At 36.6% G+C, this 14,761-nt stretch overlaps 1 protein-coding gene across 1 annotated transcript in view; it reads right to left on the bottom strand.

Moving 5' to 3' along the window:
• Positions 1-1,421: 1,421 nt before the first annotated feature.
• c6h7orf25 (chromosome 6 C7orf25 homolog) overlaps positions 1,422-14,761 on the bottom strand; it is a 28,469-nt gene continuing 15,129 nt past the window's right edge. The window contains exon 2 of the mRNA XM_028793055.2: positions 1,422-3,504. Coding sequence (XP_028648888.2) covers positions 2,244-3,491 — 1,248 coding nt within the window. The 5' untranslated portion in view covers positions 3,492-3,504 and the 3' untranslated portion in view covers positions 1,422-2,243. The remainder of the gene's footprint in view (positions 3,505-14,761) is intronic.

Genomic DNA, 14,761 nt, shown 5'->3' with positions numbered 1-14,761 from the left:
CACATAGGGATTTTATTAAAGAGTATATATATATATATATATATACACACAGTATATATATATATACACACAGTATGTGTATATATATATATATATATATATATATATATATATATATATATATATATATATATATATAAATAAATATATATAAATAAAATAGAAATATCTTGGTGAAATAAAAACTAAATTTAAACTAAAAATACATGATGAAGAAAAACTACACTGAAGTTCCAAGTAAGGTCAGAAAAAAATCTAGAAATAAAAACTAATATAAAAAGGCAAAACTATAATAACCTTGGAATGCACTGTGTTGCCACACTCTTTGAAGTAGTATTTTGATAATATTGAACTGTATACTGCCATCATAATGGATAGAAGAAAAAAAAACAAGATATACAGTCCATTCCAACCCTTAAAAGTGTAGCTCTTGCTTTTGGAGAAATTGCAAAGAAAGTCAAGGTGTCAGTGAGTACAGTTTCCTAAACTGTCAAATGGAATTTGGAAACTCTGACAAGAACATGTGTGGCAGACAAGCCACAACAGAATCAGCAGAAATATTTCTGAGAGTCAGCGGCTCGCATGAAAGGCAACTCACAGGACAGTGATCGAAGCAAGCAAATGTCACTTTTAACTGTGAAGAGGTTCTTTTTTTTCTTTTTACCTCTGGCAGTTTACCACTTACCTTTGTACTATTTCAGGTTATTCACTGGGCTTGAACGGCTTAAGCTCCAATAAAACCTAGGGTGTTTCAAAACTTTTCAGTGGTAGTGTAAAGTTTATCTGAAATTGACTAAAAATGTACCTAAGGAAGCATTCGCTAAATTTTGATTGAGCATGTCACAATTACTTTGTAAATAATAATTCTTTATATTTATATAGCACTTCTCTCAACACTCAAAGCACTCTCCACACATGGAGGAAGCAAGAAGCGAACCCAAAATCTACTGGCTGCAAAGCAGCATCTCAATTCTCAGTCACCAATGTCCAGAAGTCATGTTTAGATATCCAAGGGAGCTCCCTTCAGCGAAGTCTTTCACTTTCCAAATTTATCACTAACATTTCAAAATGTTTTGTACATCTTTTATACTGTTGTTTACAACAAAAAGTGCAAAAAATATATTACTAATTACTGAATATCAGTTACTACTTCACTTCTCTTTATTGTCCAGTAGATTCCAACAGTGCTTGTACCTGCAAGTTTATTCAAGATACCATCCTGTCTCTAGGGTCTGAGGCTTTCCTATTTGTACACTTATTTTTAGACATTGAGGAAGGGTTACTTTTATTATCTCTACTAAGGGGTATCTGTTATTTAATTAATGCTGTTTTTATACAAACAGGATACTCCTCACACATATATAGTAAGTCAGGATTTATTTTAACAGGCTAAATTAATGTTTTTTCTAATTAGTGCTTATATTTAACAGTATTAAGTCATAAAGATAGATAAAACTAATGGCAAAAATGGTCCCCTCTAAATTGTCAAATTTTTTATGTTCTTATGTGAGACTAATAACCTTTGTCATTGGCTTGTGTTTGGTAAAAGCAAAACAAACAACAATGTGAGACAAAAGAAATTCCATGCAAAATCAATGCAAAAAATATAGTAAATCAGACCAAAAAATACAACAATTTGAAAATCTGTATTTGTTAGTGCAAACATTTTTTATAAAATTAAACATTCCAGATAATCTATTCTTTTTATTCTTACAAGCAGAAATGCTATAGACATTTGATAAATATCACACCTTGAAATGCAGCATTCCACTGTGGCGAAGATGATCTTAAATTCTTTGGTAGTTATCCATATGCATTCCACTTAGCCATTAGCTCACAAATGAAAGATTTTGCTTTCTGTTGGCATGAACAATTAAAACTGGATCTTTTTCTTACACTGAAAGTAGCACATAACATTTACTTCCTTAGCATATTATCAACTGGTGACTTTACACAGAGGAACACATTTCAATTTTCACCTGTGTGTTCTCATTAACATGCTCATGTGAGATTATTTACTCCTATGACAATTCACCTGTTTCCATATGAATTTTCAGAAGTTTCAATTCAACTGCACAAACTAAAGTTTCAGTCCCTACTCTGAGCAGACTGTGTGCTGAAGTACATTTTAAAGGCTGTCCAATACTCTGAATGTTCTTCTGACATGTTGCACATTCTATTATTAACAATTATAAGAATTTTTCAGATAATAGAAGAAAAATGACCACTGTATGATGAAATATTCATATAGGAGTTGCTTTGCATTCCTTGCTTTCTGTAAGGGCCCTGGGATGATGAATAAATACACTAAATTTCACCCCTTGGTTTGCAGCCGCTCTGACAAATCCACTATTAGCAGTCATTGTAATGGCTTTAAGAGAATCTCCTGTTCCAAAAATTGTGACAGAGCGACTGTTAACTTTGGAGCTTGCCACCAGTTTTAAGGCACGTTCAGAAGGTTCATCGGGTACCATATGGATTCTCTGCAGAAGGTCTGCACCCCGTGCCTTTTCCCCAGGTCCACCTAATGTGTTAAGGATTGTCTGAAAATCTTTAAGAGCTGACTGGCATGCAAAGAGCTCTTTTCCTTTCATGAAGTCCTCTAATTTAGGAAATACCCTTTCATGTCTTTCTTGAGAGGCTTGTTCCGTTAACACTTTTTCTTTAAATACATAATGGCATCCACCATGGCTGAGTGCAGAAACATATGTGATTAAGGTTGTAATGTCCAGATTGACCCTGTTACAGACATCAACTTTGAAGTCAATAGGAAAAGCCAAGCTAGCTACAATGGTGTCTCTATCCACTTTTGTTACAGGAACTGTGCTGTTTTCATCGTTCTCTTCATCCTCCTCACTGCTGCTATCATTTGACTGCAATTCTATCACATCACTCATTATGCTGTTCACAGCAACTATATCACCTCGAACTGAAATGTCCATTTGTTTTAACCGCTCTGCCATGGGGCTAGAGATTCCATTATAAAAAGCAAAGATTATATGAGGATTGTTATACTGCACAGGCTGCTGTCTGCTTGCTTGAATGTAATCTTCAGCTTGCTCAATAATGCTCTTATCACCATATTGTCCTCTTCCTTGCCAAATGTTATGCAGTGCCTCTGCTTTCCTCCCAATGGCTTTCACCCATGTATGACCACCATTAGCTACAACATCCACTACTAGTGTCTGCTTCTCCCCAAAACGATCTATATATGTAAATACATGTAATACACTTACAATATCTTCCAGGCTTTCAGCCGTTTCCACAATTGCTTTAAGATGAGTCAGATTTGTACTCTGGAGGTGGGACTCCTTAACTGCCACTTTACCTGTCTCCACCTTTTGTAAAAACTTTAGTTCAGCTCTTAATTTGCTACAAAGTTTAGTTCTTCCTTCTATGCCCCCTTTTTGTGAACAGGAGAGATTTTCTGTTCTTCCCAAAAGTTGTTTTGCAACTGCAATCCTTTCAGCAAGCATTGATTGTGCAGACATGGTGACATTCTTCCTGAAATGGGAAAAAAAAGTTACAAGGTTACATATTCAGAAAAAGTTCTAGTTTTCATAGGAAAAATATTGCACCAAATAAAAAAAACCTGATAATCGCATATCAATTTTGCAATAAAAACACAGTATGTAAAAAATATAGGAGTAAGAAATGCCTAAACATCTAGACATGGCAGCAATTTTAAAGTATTCTTCACAGAGAAAATCAACTAAAATAACATTTTAAATCTCTGACACATTTCAACTAGGATCTTCTGGATAACATCACAGCTTTGGCAACTAGTTTATTATGCAACTTTGCACTAACCTCTATAGACATCAAGGGACTTTGCTATTAATTTTCACTAAATAACAGAAAGTGTTGGGTAATCTCAAAACAATGACAGTTACCACAGTTGTCCTACCAGGTGCATATTTTCAAATAGGTGGGGGACCTGTCTTACATGACAGATATGCCCTTGTTACCTAAAACACAGGACCTGCAATTTAAAAGGAGTCTTAAAAACACCCAAAACAGTCTATTCTGGTACAGGAATCTTCAATTACGTCTCCAATATAAAGTCTCCAGTCCCATACAAAACAGAAAAGTAAGTGTGAATTTAGTTTCCTATGCCTATAATATATATATATGAGAGACAGACAGACACACACAGACACACAGTTGTGCTCATCATTTTTAAGATACTGTATGTACCATACTTTAAAGAAAAGATGACTGGTTAGGCAAAACACATTTCAGTTACTTTTAATGCAAATCAAATTAAACTATATAGCATCACAACTATTAAACAAAACAATAAGGAAACTAATGAGATTGCATACCCTTCCCTTAATACTGTATATATGCAAAGAATTATTATTATTATTATATTGCCCCCTTTGGCATCAATGATGGCATGTAGTCTTTTGTGATAGTTGTGGATGAGGCCCTTGATTTTCTCTGGTGGCAGCACTGCCTATTCTTCTTGGCAAAAAGCCTCCAGGTGTCATAAATTCTTGGGTTGTTTTGCATGAACTGAACATCTGAGATCTACCCAAAGTGGATCAATGACATTGAGGTCAGGTGACTGTGAAGACCACTCCAGCACCTTCAGTTTTTCCTGCTGTAGCCAATGATGGGTTAACTTGGCCTTGTGTTTTGGATCACTGTCATGTTGGACGATCCAAGTGTGTCCCATGCACAGCTGCTGGACTGATGAATGCAAGTTGTCATCCAATATTTTCTAGTAACATGGTGCATTCATCTTGCCATCAATTTTCACTAAGTTACCTGGGCTGCTGTAGCTCACACACCCCCAGGAACTTCAGAGATCCACCTCCATGCTTCGCAGTAGGGATAGTGTACTTTTCGGAATGGGCCTTGTTGCGTCCTCTCCAAACATTGCATTAATGGCTGTGACCATAAAGTTCAATTTTGGTCTAATCACTCCAAAGGACTTTGTTGCAGAAATTTTGAGGCTTGTCTAGTTGCTGTTTGGCATACTGTAATCAGCCTGTTTTGTGGTGTTGGCAAAGTAAAGGCCTTTTTTTTTTTTTGCAACTTAACATTTTTGTTCAAGTACCTCCTTATTGTACATCTTGAAACTGCAGCACCACTTGTTTGCAGAGAAGGCTGTATTTCAACTGAAGTGGCTTATTGCTTTTTCTTGGCATCTCGACAAATGATCCTGACAGCTGTGGCTGAAATCTTGGTTGGTTTACCCAACCATGGCTTGGTAAGAACAGAACCCCTAACTTTCCACTTTTCTTTTTTTAATCAGAGTTTGAACATCACTGATGGCCATTTTCAGATCTCTGGATATCTTTTTATATCCTTTTCCAGATTTATACAATTCAACAACCTTTTCTCAGAGGTCCTTTGACAGTTCTTTTGCTTTCTCCATGGCTCTGTATCTAGCCAAGTCACTGCAGTTCTGCAAGAATTTAAATTGACTATTTACATAGATTACAATCAAAAAAGTTACAGGTGTGGACATTCTCCCTTAATTACCCTTAGTTTGAACTTGATTCACAGGAACTTTTTCCACATTTTATTATGTTACAGCCTTATTCCAAAATGGATTAAATTCATTTTTTTCCTCAGAATTCTACACACAACACCCCATAATGACAACGTGAAAAAAGTTTGAGGTTTTTGCAAATTTATTAAAAATAAAAAAATTGAGAAAGCACATGTACATAAGTATTCACAGCCTTTGCCATGAAGCTCAAAATTGAGCTCAGGTGCATCCTGTTTCCCCTGATCATCCTTGAGATGTTTCTGCAGCTTAATTGGAGTCCACCTGTGGTAAATTCAGTGGATTGGACATGATTTGGAAAGGCACACACCTGTCTATATAAGGTCCCACAGTTGACAGTTCATGTCAGAGCACAAACCAAGCATGAAGTCAAAGGAATTGTCTGTAGACATCCGAGACAGGATTGTCTCGAGGCACAAATCTGGAGAAGGTTACAGAAAAATTTCTGCTGCTTTGAAGGTCCCAATGAGCACAGTGGCCTCCATCATCCATAAGTGGAAGAAGTTTGAAACCACCAGGACTCTTCCTAGAGCTGGCTGGCCATCTAAACTGAGCGATTGGGGGAGAAGGGCCTTAGTCAGGGAGGTGACCAAGAACCCGATGGTCACTCTGTCAGAGCTCCAGAGGTCCTCTGTAAAGAGAGGACAACCTTCCAGAAGGACAACCATCTCTGCAGCAATCCACCAATCAGGCCTGTATGGTAGAGTGGCCAGACGGAAGCCACTCCTTAGTAAAAGGCACATGGCAGCCCGCCTGGAGTTTGCCAAAAGGCACCTGAAGGACTCTCAGACCATGAGAAATAAAATTCTCTGGTCTGATGAGACAAAGATTGAACTCTTTGGTGTGAATGCCAGGCATCACATTTGGAGGAAACCAGACACCGCTCATCACCAGGCCAATATCATCCCTACAGTGAAGCATGGTGGTGGCAGCATCATGCTGTGGGGATGTTTTTCAGCGGCAGGAACTGGGAGACTAGTCAGGATAAAGGGAAAGACGACTGCAGCAATGTACAGAGACATCCTGGATGAAAACCTGATCCAGAGTGCTCTTGACCTCAGACTGGGGCGACGGTTCATCTTTCAGCAGGACAACGACCCTAAGCACACAGCCAAGATATCAAAGGAGCGGCTTCAGGACAACTCTGTGAATGTCCTTGAGTGGCCCAGTCGGAGCCCAGACTTGAATCCGACTGAACATCTCTGGGGAGATCTTAAAATGGCTGTGCACCGACGCTTCCCATCCAACCTGATGGAGCTTGAGAGGTGCTGCAAAGAGGAATGGGCGAAACTGGCCAAGGATAGGTGTGCTGAGCTTGTGGCATCATATTCAAAAAGACTTGAGGCTGTAATTGCTGCCAAAGGTGCATCGACAAAGTATTGAGCAAAGGCTGTGAATATTTATGTACATGTGATTTCTCAGTTTTTTTATTTTTAATAAATTTGCAAACCTCTCAAGTAAACTTTTTTCACGTTGTCATTATGGGGTGTTGTGTGTAGAATTCTGAGGAAAAAAATGAATTTAATCCATTTTGGAATAAGGCTGTAACATAACAAAATGTGGAAAAAGTGATGCGCTGTGAATACTTTCCGGGTGCACTGTATTTTTTTTATCCTGTTTCTAATCATGGTTGCTTCACCCCTGGCTCCCCCAACAACACCACTCAAACCCAGGAAGGGAGAAAGAAGCATGAATACAAAATGAGAAATAAAACAGTGGCCACAAGGTCATTGAGACTGAACGGAGGTCAATTAGAAATGGGACAAAAAGGCTGTGTTTATCCTCTTGGTGGTGCTGTGAAGAAAAAGTGGGGGGTGGACTATAGTGTGAACAAGCCTCATATGTTCACGAGTTGGCAATGACCTCCTGCAAATCAAAAGTGGCTGAGAAATACTGGTTTAGCTATATGTGTCTGTATGACTAGCTCTGTGCTTAGGGTTACCAGCAAAGGCATTGTCCCCGTAACCCAGCACTGAAAAAAGCTGGTACGAAAATGTATGTGTTTACTTAGTATTTTCCAGATATGTATGAAAAAAGCAACAACAAGGAGGCAAAAAAATAACACATTGAACCTCTGTAGGGCAACTGCAATAGAAGGCATGAGAAGATGGATGAATTGCAGCACAAAAACCCCAAACAGGTGTACAAAATGTAACCTTCCTATGTGTCTAGTGGTAAATTAAATTGTTTAAAAAACTGGCAAGAAAAATAAATTTGAAATGAAAGGTTTGAAAGAGTGCATAATTATTCAACAATAGTTATATAGAGTGTTTTTGTACTTACATGTATATTTTTCCAAAAAAAATAAAAAATGTGGCTGCAATATTCATTTTGAGAGATTGTTTAGGTGCAAGAGAATAAAAGGTTCCAAACAGGGGACACCTTGTGCCACAGAGTATAACTTGCTATGGGATATGACATCCAAACTGATCAAGGCAAAAAAGAAACTCCAGGGTTGTGCATCATACAATGTCTTGGTTATATATTGCATAATGTATTTTTTTGGGAGAGAAATTCCCAAACAGTTTTACTGTTGATATTCATCTAAAAAAAGGTTTTTTAATCATACACATTATAGAATTTAAAGTTTCGTGCTTGCTACTCTTCAGCCATTTTCAGTTCTTTTATTACAACAAAGGAGTAACTGTTTTATTTCTGGGTATTCAATAATGCCAAAAACCTCTTACTGCATAACGGGTTAACTGGAGCTTGTTATTTACAATATATTTTTATCAAGATCAAAAAAATCAATTACCATTCAAACCTCTGTATATAAAAACTAGATCACGTTAATAGATATTAAAATTATATATTTCCGCTACTCACTAATTCGGTTCTGCTTTTCTTTACATATTTTAATTTGTGCACGGATCTAATAATGAGATTTTTGATTGCACAGCTAACTGAGCCAGTTATGGGTGGTGCTTACACTCTTCATTATGATTTATTGCATTTTCATTTTCTACTTTTGAAAGGTTATACTATTTTATGATTGTATTTTGTTTTATAAACAAATGCTGTTCTTAAGCTCAATAAAATTTGCAAAATACTGGTGAAACATGGAGAATAACTTAATAAAATAAATGGCATTAAATGTTCTTCACTATTGAGGGACTGTTTAATCTTTTTTGATGCCTTCTATTCTCACATTTCTCAAGGATGACTAAGATTCTGAGGATGATTACTCATTTTTAGCTAGCTTCATTTTTTTCAATCCCTGCTTATTTGTGCAGCTTAAAATGAAGCAGAAGCACCACACACAGAGCATAACCTCTCTGAGAAACTCACAAAGCAAAAAACACAAAAGGCAAATTAATATTTTGATAATATTGATTATTATATCTGCGGTGGGCTGGCGCCCTGCCCAGGTTTGTTCCTGCCTTGTGCACTGTGTTGGCTGGGATTGGCTCCAGCAGACCACCATGACCCTGTGTTAGGATGTAGCGCGTTGGACTGACTGACTATTATATTTACTTACCAAAATACTATTGACGATATTTTTTGCTGAAATAAGCAAATTAAGCCATATTCCTGATACAGTGAACTTTAAAGGCTATCATAATATTTGTTTGTTAAAATTACCAGTGGCAGAGCAAAGTGTTATATTTAAACATGTAAGCTACTAAACTGTTACACCTATCAGTGCTGTTTGAAATAAATTCTTAACTTAAGCCAGCCTGTGAAAAAACAGCACACTTAAGATTATCTAAAATGTCAAAAAACCATACCAATCTGTAAGAAAAGTTTGAGAAAATGAAAACCAAATGCTGCAATGTGTACTCGTGAATTAAGAAAGATCAAAAAGGAAACATTTTAGAGACATGCAAGCTGCAAAGCAGGAAATGTCAAGTAAAATCTATAGATATTGGTGTACTCCATGGCCTTATTTTCATACACAGATTAGAGGAAATGATATAGTATAGTGGTAAGATTCCAAAGAAATCTGTCTTCTAAAATAAAACAAAAATGAACAATTAAGTTTCCGTAAGCATTTTTAAAAGGAATTTTTCTGAAATGATTTACAGCAAATGACCCTCTGAAAAGAGCTCCAGAATCAAAGAACATAAACAAGCTGCCTGTCACATATGGGATGTAATGCAAAAGAATCGTACCACTATGAACACATATTGTGAAAAGGAAGCTAAGACATTATCAATAATTTATTAAAAAAAAAATTAACATGCAACAAAATTTGAGTATTTATCAATCATCATTGTGATGTTAAAAATAAATAAATAAATAAATAAATAAACACACACACACACACAAACATAAAACTTTACAAGGATGTCCCTCCTTCCACACTACAAAGGACATTTAGGACATATACCAATTGGGTTTAACTTGCTTTAATGATTTGATGTTCAAGTCGCTCTGCTTTCAAAGAGAATCTCTAACTCCACTGAAATTCACTACATGGCCATTACACCTATAGCAGCTTGTTGGACGTTCTATTCTAAAACCATGGGCAATAATATGGAGTTAGACCCCTATTTAAGCTACAACAGCCTCCACTATTCTAGAGAGGCTTTCCACAAGATTTTGAAGTGTGTCTGTGGAGAACATTGACCCTTCAGGTAAAAAAGCATTTGTGAGGTCGGGTACTGATGTCAGATAAGAAAACCTGGCTCAAAACTGGCATTCCATAGGCTTAAGGTCAGGGCTTTGTGCAAGCCACTTGAGTTAATCGACACCAAACCATGTCTTTACCGATCTGGCTTTGTGCATAGGGGTATAGTCATACTGGAAGGGAAAAGGACAATCCCCAAACTGCTGCCACAACACTGGAAGCACACAGTCTAAAATGTCTTTGTATGCATTTGCATTTCCCTGCACTGCAACCAAGAGGCCTACTACTAACACCTGAAAACCAGCCCCTGACCATCATTCTTCCTCTACCAAACTTTATCATAGGTACTGTGCTGTCCAGGACGTAGCATTCTCCTGGAACCCACCAAACTCAGATTCTTCCATCAGATTGCCAGATAGTGAAGAATGATTCATCACTCTGGAGAGCATGTTTCCACTGCTCCAGAGTCCAATGTCAGAGTTCTTTATACCACAGTTTGTGTGGATATTAATTAAGGGACAGATTGGAAGGCTTATTGTAAATGACATTTACCTTGCAGTCTGTCTGTGGATCCCAATACCCTAGTGCAGTGACGAGGGCACTGTGCTGAAGGGAAAAAAAATAAAAATAAAAAAAATGGTACAATCCTTGGGATGACACTCTCTGTAATAATAAAAATTCCTTGTGCATCTTTCAAAAAAAAAAAAAAAAAAAAACCACAGAGTGTACCTCAATGTCTGGGCTAAATTGCCTATCATAGCCTTGTCTATTCTGGCCCTCTAATCATCCCCTGTCTCAAATGGTCTCTTTCTGTCTCTCTTTCATCCCTTCATCACCTACATGCTAATGTGTGGTGAGCATACTGGCACAATAATTGCCGCTATTGCATTATTCCAGGTGGATTCTGCAACATTTCTGATGGTTGAAGTTGCTCCCCAATGTCTATTTAAAACAGTTTGGGTATCTTGAAAAACTAATTATTATTACTATTGATGCAACAGAGCACAGGTGATTTTAACATACAATACTATGCACTTCAGGACTGGGAGACCATGCTCTGTGGCTGAGCTGTTGCTCCTAGCTGTTTCCATTTCACAATAATACAGCTGAGCAGGGAAGGTACCATCCTATGAATTTGCCATGTTTAAAATCTGTGATCTTTTCAGTATGACCGGTTCTATTGCCAATATTTGTCACTGGAGACTGCATGGCTATGTACTTGATTTTATGCACCTTTTAACAACAGGGGTGGTTGAAACTCCTTAATAATGTTTAATTAATAATTTTAATTTTAATTTAAAATAATTAATAACAATAATTTGGAGGGGTGTGCAAATATGTTTGGCCATATAGTGTACTTTATATTTGCACTTGAAGCAAACAAATTAGTAATCAGGTGCTGATTGCTGGTGATAAAAAATTGCTATTGTATACTATTACTTTTTAAGATTGAGTAAAATCCTATGCATAGTGCCACAAAAGCAGTATAAATCAGAAAAATGCAAATGCTTCAGAAACATTTTAAGAAAGAAAATTACATTAAAAAATGTGCTTTGGTTATTTCAACTTTAAAATAGACAATATAGCTTTTGATTCTTTGACACTGCATTTTAATCCTCGTTTATTACTTGTAATTACCACCCACTTAAAAAGATCTCTCCTGTAACAAACCAATTAATAATTATGCAAAGTATATAATTGATGTGTTTTAAATCCAGACCTGGATAGGTCTTTCAGCTACAGCAACAAAAACATAATGCTGTGTAATTATTTTTGCAGTTTGTAATGGATCAGAACTTATCAGACCCATGGAGCTTTTTAGATCCTAACCTCAGAGCATATTCCTTCGTCTCACAAGTTCAACATTGTTACTTCACAGATAATATTTTTTTGCTCATTATCAAATCATGTAATTATGATGCCATTGTTATCTCCAACCATGTTCTTCTGATTATGGTGCTTAACTTACTATTTCCTACACACTTATCTTGTAAGGCGGCATTTTAACCCCTTGTCATTACCGGATGAGCACTGTACAGCAAGCAAATCGATTATTTTCTGGAGAGAAATGCATCCCCACAGGTCTCTGCAGGCATAATCTGGGAAACTCTGAAAGCATTTTAAAAAGAGGACCGATTATTTCATATCTTTCTCAGAAAAATAAATTGGAAACCAAGAAGGCATCTGAGCTAATCAGCGAAATTACCAGAATACATCTAGAATACGCAAGGTCTCCAAATGAGGCACTTAATAGTAAAAGTTACATTTTGCAAACAGAACTTAAACTCTTGACTCTTGATATAGGGCAGAGTGGTGGCTCTGAGGGTAAGGATCTGCGCTGGTATCCTGAAGGTTGCCGGTTCGAATCCTTGTCAATGCCAAAAAGAAATCCTACTCTGCTGGGCCCTTGAGCAAGGCCCTTAACCTTCAATTGCTCCAGGGGCGCTGTACAATGGCTGACCCTGCACTCTGACCCCAAGGGGTATGTGAAAACTAAAAAATTCCTAATACAATAAATTGTATAAGGCGAAATAAAAAACAAAAAAAAAAAAAAAACTGAACAGCTCAGCTTTAAATCGCAACATCATTATCATGAACACTGTGAGAAAGCCAATAAGACTTTGGCTCAACAAATCCACAAGCAGGAAGTCTGCAATACAATAACAGCAATTACCAACACAGACGGAGAAAAATCATAGACCATACAAATATAACCCACACATTTACACAGTACTACATATTATAATATAACCCTTACATTCCACGAAGTCTAAAAAAAGATAAGACACAATCTAATCAGTTTTTTGATTCATTACAGACACTACAACTAGATAGTGCTGTGGAACTGGATATACCTCTCAGAATAACTAGATGCTATAAACTCACTTCACAGCTACCCAGTGAAATTTTGTAAAACATTTTCAAATAAGTTAGCTTCACTATTATTTGTAACATTTACAGAAGCTAAAGACAATATTTTCCCTCAAACATTTCACCAAGCATTAATTTGTCTTTCCTAAGAAATATACGGACTTACTACAATGTGCATCATAGAGATCAATCTCACTCCTGAATAATGAAATTAAGATACTCTCCAAAGTTCTAACTAGGACTGAAAAAGTGCTTCCATCTGTAATATCACAAAACCAAAACCGAATTTATTAAAGGCAAACACTTAGCTTCTAATCTTCAATGTTTAATATAAAATATTAACCCGTTAAATTTAGCACCGCAGAGATCTTACTACCTTTACATGCAGAAAACGCATTTTATATGGTAGAATGGGACTAACTATTCACCACATTGAACAAATTTGGGTTCGGCCCAAACATATGCGCATTGAACTAACTACTCTATACTAGTCCAGAAGCCTCAGTTTGTAATAACATTATTTCAGACTACTTTAAACTAGAACATGGTATTTGACAAGTATATCCCCTGTCACCACTGCTATTTGCAAACGCAGTTGAACCATTTGCCATTTACTTTTGAAATGCATCAGAGATAAAGGGGATTTTCCAAGAAGGCTTGAATATAAAACATCACTATATGCATGATATGGTACTGTATATATCTGACCCACAAAATTCTGTGCCAGCAGTACAAAAAGAACTAGCAGATTTTCAAAAGATATCTGGACTCAAAATGCTTTTTCCAGTGAACTCTCTAGCTCAGACTACTTGACTGCACACCTTTTCATTTATCTCAGCAGATCAGTTTAAATATCTAGGGGCAAATATCACAAGTAAAGCTCTTTTTCAACAAAAGTCTGCACTCTGCACAGAAAAAATTAAACAAGATGTGAATAGATGGTCCACCCTCCATCTCAAATTAGGAGGTAGAATCAACATTGTTAAGATGAACATCCTTCCCAATCTTTTCCTATTTCGAACCATCCTCGTATACATTAACAAATCTTTTTAAAGAAATTATATTCAATCATAACCGAATTTATTTGGAATTCTAAACATCCATACATCCAAAATGCAACTCTATAAAGACTAAAAGCATAAAGGGGCATGGCACTACCTAACTTTGAATGTTATTACTGGGCGGCAAATATACAGGCCATAAAGACCTGTATGAAAAGTAACGCATGTGCGTGTGCCTGCTGCCCTGCCCCGACTCCTCCCATAATTTTGCATATTTTAATATGCAAATCAATATAACTATCACCTTCACTGCTCAATGTTTAATTAAAAGACAATGGCAAAAGCACGTGAAGAAAAGAATTTCAGCGAATGCAGAGGCAAGGAAAAACTACTAAGAAATACTATTTGTTGGCTTAAGCAGTGGTATAAACAACAAAAGGAAGTTGATCAAGTGATACAGAGTGACAGAGACACTTGAAAATTCAAGTTCAGAAAGTTGCATAGTGCCCAAAATAAACAAGAAGTGGTGAGATATCAAAGTCACCGTGAAAAGGTGAGTCGTAGCCCAACGTCTGAGTGTCTTACGGAAGCATATTCGGGTACAGAGAAAAGAAAAAAAAATAGGTACACAGTGGGGAAAAAAATAAAAGGTTGAAATGTCCACTTTAATCTCGCAGTTTATTGTCATTAAAGTAGAATGTTGTAAACTTAATCTTAAAATCAATGTTACATTTACTAGAGTTTCTCAGATCCCATCGTAACTGAATAAGCACTCCAAACACTTCATATTGTATGTGT

Source organism: Erpetoichthys calabaricus, chromosome 6, assembly GCF_900747795.2.
Source record: "Erpetoichthys calabaricus chromosome 6, fErpCal1.3, whole genome shotgun sequence".
Classification (NCBI taxonomy): domain Eukaryota; kingdom Metazoa; phylum Chordata; class Cladistia; order Polypteriformes; family Polypteridae; genus Erpetoichthys; species Erpetoichthys calabaricus.
This window is presented reverse-complemented; position numbering and strand designations above follow the sequence as displayed.